The 18,074-nt window shown below is 41.2% G+C and overlaps 1 protein-coding gene across 1 annotated transcript in view; it reads right to left on the bottom strand.

The window, feature by feature from the left end:
• Positions 1–18,074, bottom strand: part of LOC117347325 (dynein heavy chain 6, axonemal-like) — a 2,502,256-nt gene that overhangs the window by 846,655 nt on the left and 1,637,527 nt on the right. The window contains 1 exon segment of the mRNA XM_033918113.1: positions 9,285–9,425. Within this exon segment, the coding sequence (XP_033774004.1) occupies positions 9,285–9,425 (141 nt within the window).

Genomic DNA, 18,074 nt, shown 5'->3' with positions numbered 1-18,074 from the left:
TTCTGACTCTTTTGGTTCTACCTCTTGATTTTTCGCCATTTCTGGTTCTTTTATCTTTATTTCCTCAGCCTTATCTTGGACATTCATTGCTTGGGGTGGTTTGATACAGTCCAGTTTGGGTTGGTCTCCCTTTGTTTCTTTGGGCTGCCTTTTCAGATGGTGTTGGTGGGCTCCCCTATGTTCTGCTGAGTTGGAAGAGGGTGGAGATGCCTGGGTGCTTCTGGTGTGTAGTGTTCTACAGTGTTGGGACCTTGTTTACTGTTACTGTGTGGGTATGGGGGGACAGGGGGCCCTGTTCACGATGTAGTGACTCCTTCGCTTAGTACCCTTTTGGTGGGCAGGTTTCCTAAATCTAGGTTTTTGAGAGGTGGGGGGGTTGTTATGGGGGTGAAGGGTGGGTTGGGAGGTAGGGGTGTTGGGTGGTTGGGTGGACGGTCCTCCTTCGGTTCTATTGTTTGGTTTCTTGGGTACTCCCATTGTATTAGCTCTGCTTGTTGGGATTCCTGTTCTGTATGGCTTTCTTGCCCCCCGGGGAGGCAGGGCTCCTGGGGTTACTCTCGTCTCTTCTCTGCATTCTTTTGTCTCTTTATTTTCTGATTTTCCAATCTGAGCACTCCTTTTAGACTTACCTCTTGGAACGTGGGGGGAATTACCTCACTGGTTAAGTGGTCCAAAATTTGAACAGCTCTACAATGGTATCGCTCGGATATTGCCTGTTTACAAGAGACTTGCTTGACAGATGCTGAACATCTTAAGCTGCATCATTCTTGAGTGGGGGAGGTCTACTTTGCTTCGTCCCCAGGTCGCCATGGCAGTATAGCAGTACTAGTCCGCAAATCCTCACCGTTAGGTGTTCAGGTCCTTGACAAGGCTGCTGATGGTAGATACCTTCTTTTGCACCTGACGCTGGGTGATAAGCACTACCTTCTTTTGATTGTATATGGCCCCAACTCGTCAGAATCTTCTTTCCTGCAGAAGCTGACTCAGCTTTGTTCTCATTACTCTACTGACCCGCTTCTTCTTTTGGGAGATTTTAACATGGTTTTAGTTCCTGACTCTGATAAGTCGGGTACTCCCTCTACTTCATTGGGGGCCCGAGGTCGGCTCCTTTCTGATTTTTGTGATACTCTTTCTGTGGTGGACCCTTGGCGTCTTCTTCACCCTGAGGTTCGTGACTACACTCATCTTTCTAGGGCTCACAATACTTGGTTTCGGATTGATCACATTTTTCTGTCTTCCACACTGTTTCCTTCCGTAGTTTTCCAAACTTTCTTGCGGACCCAACGTCCTATTCTACCAACAATGCTCCTCATATGGATGACGCAGTTTTGTTTTGGGAAGCTGCTAAGATGGTGATTTGAGGTGATATCTCCTTTTTGTGTGCACAGAATAAGTGTCTCCATAGAGGCATTGTCACTTTGGAACAGGCCTTACACACTGCTAAGCGTTCGTTTCATTCAGCTCCCTCGAGAGATACTCGAGAACATTATTTGCCTACTCAGAAGGCTCTCACTTCTCTTATTCCTTACGTTCTCAGAAATGGGCGGCCTTTCATAAACATCGTTTCCATCACTTTGGTAATAAGCCGGGGCGCCTTATGGCGCATTTAGTGACAGCTGAGACCAGCAGGAAACCAAATTCGACTCTCCTGACTACAGGTAGGGTGACCAGTACGTCGTCAGTTTCGGGGGGTCTTATTTGATTTTTTTCAACAGTTGTATGGAGCCCCTGATGATGCTTCTCCAGAGCTGTTGGCAGATTATTTTCAATCTCTGGACTTCCTCATCTCCCTGATGACGTCACGTCTTCCCTTAATAGTCCATTTCAAGTGGCGGAACTGGAATCTGCAATTAAGGCTCTTCACTCTGATAAGGCCCCGGGCCCGGATGGTTTTTCCGGGGAGTTTTATCACATCCTTTCCCTTACTATCTGTAGTCCTTTGTTGGCTTATTTTAACGCGGCTCCTTTCCTCATTATGCCAATGAGGCGCTTATTACTTTGTTGCTTAAACTGGGTAAGGCGGCCGATGCCCCTAGTTCTTATGGCCCAATTTGTTTGATTAATGTTGATCTCAAGCTTCTCTCTCGTATCTTAGTGGATCAACTTGCTCCTCATCTTTCTACGCTTATTCATGAGGACCAAGTCGGCTTTGTCCGTGGTCGCCAATCAGTCTGTAATGTCTGCAAGGTTCTTTTTGCCCTAGCTCACTGTCAATCTCATCGTATTCCTTTCTACCCTAACCCTTGTAATCCGTGTCAAGCTTTGCGAATGTAGAGATGATGCGGTATACAAACCCAAGGTTTAGTTTAGTTTAGTATTCCGGCTTTGTTTGTTAGCCTAGGACGAGTACGGACTCCTTTTCTATTCTTCGGGGCACTTGACAGGGGTGCCCTCTCTCACCTTTGCTTTTCCTTCTTACTTTGGAACCTCTGCTTTGCATTCTCCGGAAGTTTGAGGAGGTTTGCGGCCTTACTCTTGAGGGGATGGAATTGAAGACTTTGGCATTTGCTAACGATATGTTTTTGATTCTTAATCTTCCTGCGGATTCCTTGCCAACGGCGTTAGAACTTATTTCTGAGTTTGGCTTTTATTCTGGTCTATCCCTCAATTTGGAGAAGTTGCTTGCCTTGCCCTCCTTTCCTAAGGTCCGCACGACATGGGTGGGTACGTTTCCTCTGTGTAGGGCTGATTCTTCCTTGAAGTATTTAGGGGTGTTCATTCTGCTTGATTTATCTCGCTTATACTCCATTAATGTGGAGCCACTGTTCCAGGCCCTTCAGAATAAGCTACAGCTTTGGAGTGGCCTTCCATTCTCGCTTTTAGGCCGGGTACATTTATATAACATGCTCATTATCCCCTGTTGGTTATATGTTTTTCAAGTGCTCATTCTATATCTGACCTCTCGTGATGAATGTCGTGTGGAGCACTTGGTCCAGAAGTTTCTTTGGTCTGGTAGGAGGGCTTTGTCATTAAATAACTGTTCTGCAGTTCCATGGTCTGATCATTATTTAATCTCATTAACATATAACTCCACTCATTGTACTAATAATAATCTAAAACATCAAACAATAAATTTTAGAAACTACAATAATGTTAATATAGAATCTATTCTCTCTTCATTTGAAATTGATTTAACAAAATCAAATTCAATAGATGAATTAGTAAATGTATGGAATGTAGCTCTATTAAAATTCTTAGAAAAAGTAATCCCTCTTCAAACAAAGACAATTTCTAAACGTAAAATTCACAATCCCTGGTTCTCATCAGAATTGAATCTAATTAAACAACAAGTCCGATCTCTAGAACGTGCATGGAAAAAAAATAAAACCTTAACAAACTTACAATTGTTCAAGGAACAAATTATATATTACAAATCAAAAATAAATCAAGCAAAAATGCAATATTATTCAGAGAAAATAACAAAGGCCAAAAATCCATCAATGTTATATAAAATATTAAAAAGAATATCAATTTCAACTAGTAAGGAGAAGTCAAATGAAAATAATAACACACTTACAGCACAAAAATTGGCAGATCACTTTACAGAAAAAATTAAAATTATAAGAAACTCCTTTGTAATAAATCAACAAGGTAACATTGTCCATGATCAGTTAAAAACTGAACTCTCAACCTCAAAATGCTCTAAGTTTAAACTTCCAAGCCAAAAAGAAATTGAGTTGGCTATTAAATCTATCAATATTAAAAGCTCAAAGGCAGATCTTCTTCCCCCGTTCATTCTGAAACAATACTTTCAAATTTTTGGACCAGTTATTCATACTTTAATTACAGAAAGTCTGACCCAAAGTAAAGTACCAAAAGACTGGAAAAAATCAATAATCCGTCCAATTCTCAAAGATAATAAGACTAGTAGTACAGATCCGGCAAACTATAGGCCTATATCTAATATCCCTTTTCTGGCCAAGTTAACGGAAAAGATAGTTTATTCCCAAATATTAGATTTTGTAGAAAAAACAAACGTTCTCCACCCTAATCAAACAGGTTTTAGAGAACATCACAGCACAGAATTATCACTAGTTGGTTTAACTACATCCATTCATTATTTTCTTGACCATCACAAAACTACTTTATTAATTTCACTAGATCTTTCCGCAGCATTTGATACAATTGATCATAAACTTCTCATAAATCGACTTCAATCTATTGGGATCACGGATCAAATTCTTTCTTGGTTTAATTCTTATTTTACAGATCGCTCTTCTTCTGTTTTCTTTAAAGAATCTATATCTAATCCTATCTCATCCACTTTCGGTGTTCCTCAAGGGTCTATTCTTTCTCCTCTACTATTTAATATTTTTCTAGCACCACTCCTTACATTGTGCCAATCTATAGGTTTTCAAGTTTTCGGATACGCTGACGATATTCAGCTGTTACACCCTGTAGATACGGATAATATTTCAGAAATACATGAGATTAGTAAGAAACTCGATCAAGTTCAAGATTGGCTAAATACTAATAAACTGGCCCTTAATATAAAAAAAACGAATTTGATGATTTTTCCTTGGAAGGAAAATCCCACACTTGTCACCCCAATTACTATAAGAAATATCCCTTTACAGATAGTCAATAAAACGAAAATATTAGGAGTAATTGTGGATTCCAAATTAAACTTTCATGACCATATAAGTTATATTGTTAAAACTTCATTCTACAGATTACGACAAATTAGATCCATCTCAAAATTTCTGAATGCACAATCTTTAAACATTCTTATCCACTCATTAGTCATATCAAAAATAGATTATTGTAATTCTCTTTTTAGAGGTATTGCATTAAATGAAATCAAACGTTTACAAATTATACAGAATGTCTCTATAAAACTTATTACAAAATCTAAAAAATTTGATCATGTTACTCCCCTACTTGAAAAGGCACATTGGCTACCTGTCATCCATAGAATAACTTATAAAATCTGTTTACTTACATTTAAAACACTATTATATAAGACTCCTGCTTTTATTCATAAACTTTTAATACCTTACCATCCAACAAGAACATTAAGATCTACTGATCAAAATCTATTAACAATACCTTCATTGAAATTGATTAATACAAGACGACAATTTATATTTTCCGTAACAGCCCCTCAAACCTGGAATGCTCTTCCAATTTTTATTCGGAACGATCAAGATTTGGTAAAATTTAAATCACTATTAAAAACATTTCTTTTTAATGATGCTTTTAATTCCTGATTTTTTATTTATTATTTTTCCTAATGTGTTTTCCCATGTTTAATCTTTTATATAACGATTGTATTTCATTACCCATTTTTACCCAATGTAGTTTAATAAGTTTTAACCTTTGTAAGCATTGTAAATCCCAATGTTTGGTTTGTCTGTTTGTTTGCTCTCTTTTAACTAAATTTGGAATTGTACATCGCTTTGAATTAGAGAAAGCGATTAATCAAGAATAAATAAAAAACTTGAAACTTGAAACTTGAAACTCATTTGCCCTACAAGTGTGCGGCGACTCCATGGTTGTGGTATGCATCATATTAATGACCTTTTTAGGGGTTCTTCTGCTTTTACTAATACTTCTTTGGAACTTTCTTGTTTTCAGACTACTCATTGTAGTGCTTACCTTCATTCTGTTCCCTCTCCTTTACTTGAACTTCTTTCTCGAAGGGTGTTGCACCGTCCACTTTGTAAGATTTGGCAATGGGTCTGTAAATTTCACTCTCTTATTCTACTGTCACTCCTTTTCTGTCTATCCACTTTAATGGCTCCTTTCTTCCTGGAATAGATGGGGCTAGTTTTGTCCGGTGGGAAGCAAGGGGAATTCAATATGTGTTTCAGTTGGTGGATGATGGGGGGTAGACTCGGTCCTTTGCTCAAGTGAGGGAGGACTTTGATCTCCCGCTCATTGATTCTGTTGCTTATATGCAGATTCACCATTACCTTAATTTCCTGCCCTCTGACTCCTTAATGACTTCTTGCCAGGAGTTGTTATCCACGGCCTTTTCAACTGGCTCTCAGCTCCCTGTTCCCCTTAAATTTCATCATCGTCATCTGAAGAATGAGTCCCCCTTGCTTGACCACATTAGATTACGAGATGCCTGGGCTTGCGACCTTGCAGTGGACTTATCTGATGATGTGATTTTACATGCTGTTCGCAGACTACCGGCTATTTGTAATTATACTGCTTTTTGGGAACAACATTATAAGTTAGTCCTTCGTTTATATATTTCTCCTGCAAGAGGGCTTATCTCTCTGGATTTCATGAGTCCGCTGCCTGTCTTCGTTGTCAAGCCCCTGAGGCGAGCCTGGGACACATGTTCTGGATCTGCCCCAATATTAGCTCCTTTTGGGATGCTGTATTTCTCTTTGTGGAGCGCATTTGGTCCATTACCATTATACATTCTCCTGTGTTATTATTTGGTAATGTACCCCATTTTTCCCCCCGGAAATCGGGGGCAGCTGCCTTCCTCAAGTGGACAGTTCTTGTTGCTTTAAAATGTATCTTTTTTAAATGGCTTGATGGAGAGACCACAGATTACTCCCTCTGAACCAGCTGGAAAAGTGGGCGATAAAGTGGCAGATGAATTTTAACATAGACAAATGCAAGGTGATGCATCTGGGAAAGAAAAACAAAGAACATGAATATAGGATATTGGGTATGACATTAGCCAAATGCGAACAAGAAAGGGATTTGGGGGTACTGATAGATAGAACCCTATAGCCATCGGCTCAATGCGCGGCGGCGGTGAAGAAAGCAAACAGGATGTTGGGCATGATTAAGAAGGGGATCACAAGTAAATCGGAGGACTTCATAATGCCACTTTACAGAGCAATGGTCAGACCACACTTAGAATACTGTGTCCAACACTGGTCTCCATACCTTAAGAAGGATATAACTCTGCTGGAGAGGGTGCAGAGGCGAGCCACGAAACTAGTCAAAGGCATGGAGAATTTGAGCTACAAAGAACGCCTCAGAAAACTGGGACTGTTCACCTTCGAAAAGAGAAGACTGCGAGGGAATTTGATAGAGACTTTTAAAATATTAAAATGATTTGACAAAATAGACCAGGAAGCAGCATTACTGACATTTTCAGATGTGACACGGACAAGAGGTCATAGCCTGAAACTGAGTGGCAGCAGGTTCAGGACAAATGTCAGGAAGTTCTGTTTCACACAGTGAGTGGTGGGCGCTTGGAATGCTCTTCCAGAGGAGGTTGTGGTGGAGACTACTGTTCTGGGTTTCAAGCGCAAGTTAGATGCACACCTTCTTGCAAATCATATCGAGGGATACGGGAAATCCGGGTCTCCTACAGGGAGTACCTAACTGGGCCTCCGCGTGTGCGGATCGCCGGACTAGATAGACCTAGGTCTGAGCCGGTGAAGGCGTTTCTTATGTTCTTATGGAGGTGCCGGATGATTACTATCCTGATGTGGGAATGTCGAGATGTGCGAGACTTTTCCTCCCTCTCAGGGTGTACTTTTCAATGCACTTGGGAACCCTTTTGGACCACTATGACTACCCTGGCTCGTAGCCGCTTGCTTAATTGCTGATACATTGTTTTCTTCCATTATTCTGCTCCTTTATATATACCTTTGTAGTATGTACTGTATTCTTATGGGGTTGTACTTCGAAGGAGTACATTATTCTGCTCCTTTATGTATACCTTTGTAGTATGTACTGTATTCTTATGGGGTTTCTTATGGGGTTGTACTTAGAACGAGGATCAGGGGGGGTGGGGATGGTTTGGGGGGTTTGGGTGGACGGGTATGATGTGGGTTCTTTGCTATAATTTGAGCTTGTTTTTTGTATATGCTGCATACTGTGTTATTTCTGTTGAGCTCAATAAAATACATTTGACTATAAAACAAAAAATTCTCAGTTCTATTTCTTCAGCCTATGTGTTGAGGCCTCAGTTCACTTTTTCCTGTACTACTGGCTTGCATTGCTATTCTGCGTGGCTTGTTCTTGTGATGTTTTTTCTTTTCTGATTGGAACTGAATAAAGATGATTTAAAAAAAATAGTGGGTCGACTGACCTGAATGGGAAGAAAGCCACAGCAGGAAACCTGCATCAAGTACAATGCTAGCTGCAGAAACCATGAGAAAACAAGTATAGAAGAGGTTTCTCTCAGGCAGCAGAAGCTCTGGAACAATGCACGACACCTGAGGTTTCTCTCGTGTAATGGAAACTCTGGGAGGGACCCTGGGTCTGTCTACAGCTTCATGCTTCTGACATCAACTCATGCAGCTTCAACTGAAGGAACAGACCTCTAGAACCAGGATTGTGGGCCAGCACCCTTTCGTGGAACAAACATGTGTCATAGAGCAGACCCTGATACCAAGCATGGGGATAAAATCTTGAAACTCTCCAAGGATGCTTCCTTTATACCTTCTGATCCCAGGGCTTATTTTAGATGATGAGATGTTCTCCCTGCCTTCTGTTCTGACCTCTTGACTTGAGCATCTCCAGAAATATCTCCATAGCATAGCATATATTAGAGGGAATTCCAAGAACATCTGGTAGCATTCAGAGAGTTCAGTCACCACCGTGGCTGGGGGGTCATCTTGTCCTTGATACAGGTGGTGGGCAGGAAGATCATGATTAAAAAACAAATCCAAGTTGCATAAGCTTTAATGAGACACAGATAAGGCCTGCTAAGGAGCAGATGTAGGCCAAAGGTCCTTCCTGCTTCAGGCATAGTCTTTGAATTCTGCATGAGATGTATTCAACTCTGTGTAAAATCTATATGCAGGGGGTTTAACCCTTACACTGGAACCAATCAGAAGCTCACTCCTGTTTTTGACTGGGGAAATGGCTGGGACTTCTCTGCCCCTACTGTTGTGGTAAAGGGCAACAATCCCTGGTTTTCTGAGAGAAACAAGAAAGAGAAGGATACCTAGGCCTGTGAGAGTAGTAGGACCTCCATTTCCCTCTGCTAAAATACCTCCTAGATCAGGAGTCTAACTGAAAACAAAATAAAAAAAGAACATTAACAATTTTGATCAATGAAATATGTTTATAGCTGTCTGAAGCTCTGTAGAATGAAGACCGTCTGGGTCCCACCTAATGACAGTAAGTGAGAAGACACTTACATGAACAGTGTAATGATTATAAAGGTTTCTAGAAGTATACTGAGCAGTGAACCAATGTGGGCTCCATCAAAATGATGTCACCCACATTTAAAAAAATTAATTCATCCTGCTTTACCTTGCAGAAATGAAGTACAATTATAAGTTCCCTACAGAAACATATGTACAATAAACCTTGAAGATACTTAGATGAGTATTTTTTCTTAGAAAGTTACCAACCTGAACAAACCAATCAATGGTGCAACAGTTCACAAGGGAGGGAAACATACGACATCGTGCTCGAAAAGCTTCACCAACTGGACTCATGCACAGAACAATGTGTAGTTTCTGACGGACTTGACTAATAAAGTATTGAAAAACCTAAGATAATAAAGACAATGGAAATATTAAGAGAATGAAGCAAGCAGGTAGCATAATTTTAACAGCTGTATACTAAGTAGAAAATAAAATGATATTCATTGATATCAGGAACAAAAACACTGTGGAGATAACGATGTCCAAGATGCAGGTCTTTATTGAAAATACAGTCAATGAATCCACATAACGAGATGTCAAGGACCCCAAAAATAGGGACTAATGACCCAATTTTTGGGTCCTTGACATCTCGTCATATGGATTCATTGACTGTATTTTCAATAAAGACCTGCATCTTGGACATCGTCGTCTCCACAGTGTTTTTGTTCCTATCTTGGTTGACCTTCGGGGTTGTGGAGTATTAAGGGTCAATTTTTGTTTGTTGTATTCATTGATATCAACAATGAATTTTGGTCAGAAGCATTTTCCAGACACAGCAAAGGCAAAACTTTTGTTATAAATGTGTAACAACGTGTTATATATAACTTACTAAATTAATTTCACATATTTTTGTTCTTTGGCATTAACCCGTTGAACAGCATATAGGAGTAATTTTATTACAGAGTGATTATATTTTATCAAAACAACATATGCACCCCTATAAAAGACAAGGGTAACTTTGTGCACGTTCCAGTAAAAAAAGATGCATGGACAGTTATTTTATAAATTATATACAATAACTTGTCTCTGGTGCCAGGGCTACCTACACCTAGACCATTTAAAAGTAGGTGTTATATTTTTTGAATGCAAACATTTATGATTTCATGTGTATTATATTTTTACAGTTTAGGCCCTGAAAATGAGAAGGATGGATCAGGAACAAATAAGCATATTTTATACCATATTCAAATTGTATGTGAATCAGTGGGGGAGATGAAGACATTGTATAGTGGAAATTAAGCAAGTAAAATGTTATGATACTATTGGATTGTTGGTTCAATAATGCTTTGTAATGAATTTGACTGGATTGACAGTAGGGCTTTATCTGCTGTTATTTACTGTTATATAAAATGCTATTCTAAACATCACATTTCACTTCTAGGGATCATCCTAGTGGCTGCGCCCAATGTCAATGGCAGGCAGATGCTTGTATTCTGGTGTACCTGGTTCAGTGGTCTAATTTTGGAACGAGTACTGTCCTGTTTCTACTGCTCCTCCACCCACAGTTAGCCCTAAGCCAACCCTTCTACTACAGAACTCCTTAAAACCACAAAACAAGAGCTGCTAGTGATTAAAAGAGTATTTTATTAAGAAGAGCAAAACTTTTCAACTGAATAACCAAGCTTTTCTCATAAGAACATAAGAGTTGCCATACTGGGACAGACCAAAGGTCCATCAAGACCAGTATCCTGGGGGGGGTCACATAATGCACTCAAACTAGCAAGACGTGCATTGCTGGGCTTCACAGCACCTTACACTAAAATCAGCAAAAAAAACCCTTTCCATTACTTGCTGTAAAAGTGCTAGCCCTTACCAGCTGAAAGATCATGGTGAGCTATGCTTGATTAATTATTTCTGGGGTATGGAATGCCAGTGAAGATCCCCAAAACCTCCAAAAGCAGGCCTGACACACACAAGCTCAAGATGGTGGCCAATGCAGCATTGGTTCCTCCCCAAGTCAGGGACTGGGCTCAGGAAATTGTCAGGATGGTCACTACAACCTTGGAAGATCGATTGAATAAGTTGCAGTCAGCAGTAGACAGCATTAATGAAAACTTCGATGCAACTCTCAACACATTCTGGAGGCAGAACGTGAAATTTCAGAGTGAGGAGATGAAGCCCAGCAGGTCCAACATTGGGTGGAGGGATTGCACGTTGCATCCCTCACTGACTGCCTAGAGAGCAGGAAAATAGGCAATGATGTAATAATCTCAGACTCGTGGGTCTTCCGAAGTCCCTAACAGAAGCTGAACTTTACAATAGTTTCCACAGCTGGCTATCCAGAAACCTTGGGGATGTAGGTATGGAATACTACTTTTGTATGTGAAAGAGTATACCGGGGATCTGCCTGAAATCTGCAACAAATATCAAGCCCTGAGCAGCGATAGCCAGATATGTCAACTGGCAAGAGAAAGAACAGCTTTTGAAAGCATATAGAAAGAAATATAAATTGGAATATGAGGGAGCTCATTTGCTCTTCTTTAATGACTATTCATCCAAGGTTGCAACACAGCAGTGGGAAATGACACCCATCTGTTCTTCCCTCCATAAGAAAGGGGTGAGATATGTCCTGGTCTACCTGGCCAGCCTATGAGTATGGAGGGAGGGCAAAGTATTTACCCTCACCGATAAAGCGGCGGCTCAGCAATTCCTGGAAACTGTTAACCAACCTGAAAACAAGCACAAGCACCCTTCGGCCTCATCGGTCCGACCTCTATAAATTTTATTTATTTTTTTCCATGAAATTTATTGAAAATTTTATCCAAATACAAAAAGAAACCAATACCAAAGTAGTCATGCCAAAAATACAAACAGAGAAATTTCAATACTATCATATGAAAGTCTCTTGATTTTGTGTTATACCATTGTATAGTAGCAATAAGAGTAGGAGGATAGTAAAAAGGGGAGGAGGGAAGAAGAAAAGAAGAGGGAGGGATTACTAAGGGGTGGAAGAGAAGGGAAAGTCAGAAATCAAGGGAGAAAAGGTCCCCCAGAGGCCAAAGAGAGAAAAGAGAAGAAGAAACAGATAAGCAAACAGTATTATAAGCAAATTTGTGAAAACTTTAAAGAGAATCTAAATAATCCTTGAAAATGGCCCATTTCATAATAAATTTGGTGTTTAGAGGCATAGTGGTAGAAATCAACATTTTGCGTTTATGTTGTAGTAACACAGATTGTAACCAAAAATTGAGCTAGGCGAGTCAAAAGATTTCCAATTAGATAGTCTTAAAGCAATGATGAAAAAAGTATCAAATAAAGCATGTTGAGATGCAGGAAGCTTAATAGAAGGAGCCTCTGATTTCAATACAATTACACTAGCAGATAGGTTGGCCTGAAAGTCAAACACTAAGGGGCTCATAATCGAAATGGAAATACGTCTAAAAACCAGCCTAAATCAGCACTTAGACGATCAGTGAGACAAGTCATCCAAGTGCCAATAATCGAACTGGTTTTTAGACGAATCTAAAAATGACTTAGGCCTTCACAGTGCTGCAGTATGCCCAGAGCTAAAAGAGTCATTTTAGGAGGAGTGGTGAGGGTGGGATTTGGGCGGGACATGGGCTATCCTAGACTTAGTCGTACTGCATGTAGACGGAACTTGGACGTTGTGACTTAGGCCATGTAACCAGGTCTAAGTCACAAGAAGGTATCCAAAGTGACCAGATAACCACTGCAGGGACAAAGTACAGACCCCTACACACTCCCCCAATAATCATTGACCTCCCCACCCCACTGCCATAAAAATTGTAATAACAACTTTACATATCTGCCTCCAGAACATCAGCACCTGGCAGCCTGGCATAGGAAAGCCTAGTAGAGTTGCACAGGGGTGGCTTAAGTGGTCTGGAGGGTGGGCTAGTGAACCATGGAGAGGAGGACCCGGGCCCATAAGCCACTCTAACCACTGCATGCATGGTGAAACATGTGCACCCCCCAAAAAAACCCCAAACCCTACTATACTGCCATATAAGTGGCACCTACAGCCATAAGGGCTATTAGGACGGTAGACGGGTGGGACTAGTCAGTTCTGGGGGATGTTTTGGGGGGCTCACCATGACCTATAAGGTTGTCGTGGTGAGATGTGTATGTGGCACCCTTTTTGTGAAGTTCACAGCAGTGCCCTGTAAGGTACCCCATTACTCTGGTGCAATGTTTGGGTGTCCAGTCCATCACTTTGCTGACCCCGCCCATGTCCAAAAGGTCTTTTTCTAGGTGTTTTTGACTTGGACAAATTTTTGGACGAAAATGGGGTATAAAGATGGACAATTTAGTGGTCTGGATGATCAGACAGCTGGACGTACAGTTAGATGATTTTTGGGAAAAATATATGTTGGACACATTTTTTGAAAATGGACCTTTTCCCATGTTCAACTTTGGGTGACTAGCGACTTAGGCCCAAAATGGACTTAGACGTATCTTTTGTTTATGCCCCTCCACTTGAATAACAGACCAAACATCAGTCCAAAAATTCTGTAAACAGGGACATTCTACAAACTTATGTAGTAAAGTACCTGGAAGTGATTTACAGTTCCAACATTGATTAGACAGGAGAAGTCCTGCTATGAAGTTTTTGAGGTGTCCATTTTTTTCTATTGTATAAGAAAAACATTGATTCGATTGAATTAGCAGAAGGGATAGTTCTAAGAGTTTTAGACTAAATGATAGACCATTGTTGGTCATGTATTCGTCAGTCAAGATCTAGTTCCCATGATTTTTGCAAGGAAATACAGATATCAAACCGAGATTTAATGAATATCTTATAGACATGTGATGCTATGTGACCTGTGGCCGATAATTTAAAGAATAAGGGGACTAGTGTAGAAACATCTTTAACTATTGCATGTAAAACATTTGATTTATTGATTACTCTAGTGAGTTGAAGCCATTAATAAAATGCTTAGGCTGGGAGAGCAAATTTAGTCTGCAAAGCTGCAAAGGACAGAAGTTGTAAAATTGAGGTGCAGATGTCAGCTAAGTACCAAATCTCAAATTGGGCCCATTTGGGCCAAAATATGACAGTTTTGTTAATCAAGAGGAACGAGTTATACCAGAGAGATATTAGTGTAGAATTACCAATAGGTACTTCTAAAAGTTTGTCCAGTTCTAGGAGACATTGCACCGATTAGGAAATGATAGAATTTGTTCTTTGAAGATAGGTATCAGAAGTTAATAAAGGATCAAGCAAGGGAGAGGCCGCAAAAAGCGTGTGTTCTAAATGTAACCAGAGAGGATGTTAACTCGAGGCAGATGAAAACCATTGATTAGCCTGTTGTAAGATGAAAGCTTTATGATAGGTTAAGAAATCAGGCTGTAATACTCCTTTATCTTTAGAGGCTTTGAGTTTCTTAAGTGCAATTCTGGGAGGTTTGTGCTTCCATATAAAAGCAGAGATGAGTTTATCAACCATTTTATAGAACAGAGTTGGAAATAAATTTGGGATCATACTTAAGACAAAATTAATCTTAGATGCCACAACCATTTTAATTGTTTCGATCCTGCCCCACCAAGAAAGATGGAGGGGATGCCAAAACTGCAGTAATATTTTCATGATGCAAATAAGATTATCACTATTATGTTTAATTGTGGTGTAGGGTCATGAAAACAGTGTACAATCTATTGACCGTTCCCACCTTACCACATTGTAAGCTAAATAGATAAGAGTTTGAGCCATGATGTACCCTGCCCTCCTGAACATGTAACATTTAGAACTGTAAGATTTAGATAAGCAGAGAAATGAGCTAGCTTCCTATAGGACTATAAGTTGTATCCCTGAACCTATCATAAGTGCTGGCTTAGGACCAATAATAATTGTAGAAAGTTATAGAAGTAACAAATGAAAATTGTAGTTTTTGTATATATTAGTTTGCATATGCTTAGTGAAACGGGCATAAAAGTCCATGCATTTCCTGTTTCTAACACTCTTGTAAGCAGGCTGTTCACTGCACAAGGGTCCGGCATGCTGTTAATAAACCTCTTGTACCTTCTTCACGCCTCTGTCTTTGTGTGTCCAAGTGACCTTTCATTTGGCGCCTGAACGGGGACTTGAAGGTCTCTTGACCACTGGTCACTTGATTGGTCACTTGTCTCTGGTCCTAGTCTGCTTAGCCGGCATCCCTTCTTTTGGGTTTGGCAGACTCAGGAAGTTCAACCACTTCAACTGACTTATCCAGTCTCAGTTTAAAGTACAAGAATCTGTATCAGTTTAATTCTGTCCTGGAGTGGCCACCATCTGGTAAGTAGGAATTGATCATTCCTATCCTGTCTCTTTTCTCCTGCCTAGTAAGCCACTTGATCCGTCGCTGAAGTCATGGGGAGGGATTCTAGGAACTGTTATTTTCTGATTGAGTAACTAAACTAAAGTCTGTTGTGTTTTGTGTGTTTGAGAGTGTCTGAGACGTCATTGAGGACGAAGCAAGTGCAGACCTGTTAGTACTGTGTTTCCCTAGTCCGGAGATGGGCAGAGCCAGGAATACAGGGAAGTGTTTTTGTCCTCCATTGCACAATGGGGGGATGTCAGTCTACCTATGGGGACCCCCTTGATACAATGTTAGTTAATTTTAAAAAGGGATTTGGCTCTGATTATGGGACTACACTTAACAAATCAACCCGTATTCGACTGTGCCAGTTAGAATGGCTGACGTTTGGTGTGGGCTGGCCCCCCTCTGGCTCCCTGGAAGAGGACATAACCCATCAGGTTTTTATCATAGTAACCCACCCTAAGACTGGCCATCCTGATCAATTCCCCTATATAGATAGTTGGTTAGACTTAGTCCGCAGCAAGCCTTCTTGGCTTTTCCCTTCTATACCCAAGAAACTCCAATCCCAAGTCCTCACCCTCAGGAAGACTGTCAATGAGCATTATCGTCCTACTCATGCCTTTGAGTCTGACCCTTCAACTGACATACTTGAAATACCTACTGCTCCTCCTTCTTACTCGGCAACACCACAGCCCATACCCAATCCCAGTTCTGTCTCTCTTGCTCAGCCTTCTGTTTCCCAGCCTGTACAACTCCCTGCTCAATTTTCAGCTTCCCCTTCCCGAGCCCTGGCTGATAGCCCAGCTCATGACATTCTGTCCTCCCCAGTCCTTTATCCACCTCTGGACTCTCTCTCTCTTTCTGGTGATTCTCCTATCAGCCATCGCTTGAGACCTGATCCTCCTCAAGTAGTTCCCATGAGAAGACAAATGAAACAGGAGACTCTGGAGGCTACAAATCTGGGCATGCCCCTTTGCCAGGTTCCTGTTGCCAATCCACCGGATGCCGCCAGGCATCCTAGACCACCCACTATTAGCCTTGTTCATCAGCCCTTCACCACCACTGATTTATACAACTGGAAATCCCATTGTCCCCCTTACTCAGAGTGGCCACAGGCAACTATTGACCTAATTACATCCATCATTCGCACACACCGAAGAACGTAAATGGGTTCTGCAAGAATCCCTTACAAAGGGCCAGGCGTATGCGGATGTAGCCAATCCCAACTGGATTAATCTGGACTCCCTTAAACCCCAATACACTTCTCAGGAACAGACTTGGGCCCGCACTCTTTCGGGCCAGTCAGTCCTGAAAGGGGGGGTGGATAAAAATATGTGCCAATCCAAGTGCCAATCCAGACCCACACACTGATACTTCAAACACGAGTACCCTCATATTCATTCTTCAACACCTGGCCCTCACGATTGTCAAAAGATGCCATGATCTGGTGCACTCTGGAGAACCAGCTATGAAAATGACTCTCAAGAGACATTTCTTTATCAATCACCTTGATCAGCTAGTCCGGAATATGGTCCGACAGTGTGTTGTCTGTTCTAGAATAAATTCTCCAATCAGACGACTACCACCTCCTGGACACCAACCCATTGGAATATATCCGATGCAGGTTCTGTCTGTAGACTTCACCCACATGCCCACTTCCTGTTCCTTCAGTCACCTCCTAGTCTTCACAGACACCCTGACTAGATGGGTTGAAGCCTTCCCTACTCGCACTGAATGCGCTAGGGAAGTAACCAAACACCTCCTAAACGACATAATTCCGCGCTTTGGTCTCCCTGTTTCTATAGGCAGTGACAACGGCCCCGCTTTCATTGCCGATGTTGTCCAACAAACTGCTCAGGCTCTCCAAATTGAATGAAAATTACATGCTGCTTACCATCCTGAGAGCTCTGGTCAGGTTGAAAGAATGAACAGAACTCTTAAGACCCTTCTCACGAAACAAATTGAAGAAACCAATCTGTCCTGGCCTGTCCTGCTGCCCTCTGTCCTATTTCAGATTAGATGCACCCCATCCAAACCCATTAAATTGCCCCCATTTGAGCTCATGTTCGGCCAGCCACCACCCATTGTGAACCCAGATCCTGGTTCCTTTGCTACTCTGGGATCGGATATCCTCCAGAGTCAGGTCCAATCTTTAGCTAAGGCCCTTCAAGAGCTCCACAAATGGGTCCTGGAAAGAGCCCCACTACCGATAGCTACACAAGTCGATACATCCCTGGGGATACCGTATGGCTGAAAACTTGGAAGTCAGATCCCCTGAAACCTAGGTGGACAGGCCCTTTCACTGTTCTCATTTCTTCCCCTACAGCTGTCAAGGTGTCTGGACACGAAACCTGGTTTCACTACAATAGAGTCAAGCCTGCTGCTGTATGGCAAGCCACCCCAGGCAAGACAGACCTCCAGCTGAAGATCTCTAAAACCTCAAAATTGCTTTGAACATTTACCACTGTATTTAGCAGGTGTTCTGAATGTAACCTTTTCACAAGTGTTTGAGTTTAACTGACTGTGGTTAACCACTGCCTCAATTGAACCTTCTTCTATGTGCATTGAGAGTCACTCTGTGACAAATGGGTTTTCTGTGTATACATTGCCGAATGCTCCTATGTGTTATATCTGACTGCTGTTTTCTTCTTACTGTCTTATGCTTCTTCCTTTTGTATTTGTTTCCTGTTGTGCCAGAAGCTCAGGCACAACCACTTGAGTCCTGTAAACAATGTCT

Source organism: Geotrypetes seraphini, chromosome 1 (genome assembly GCF_902459505.1).
Source record: "Geotrypetes seraphini chromosome 1, aGeoSer1.1, whole genome shotgun sequence".
NCBI lineage: Eukaryota > Metazoa > Chordata > Amphibia > Gymnophiona > Dermophiidae > Geotrypetes > Geotrypetes seraphini.
Note: the sequence above shows the minus strand (reverse complement) of the source record. Positions and strands in the feature narration are given on the sequence as shown.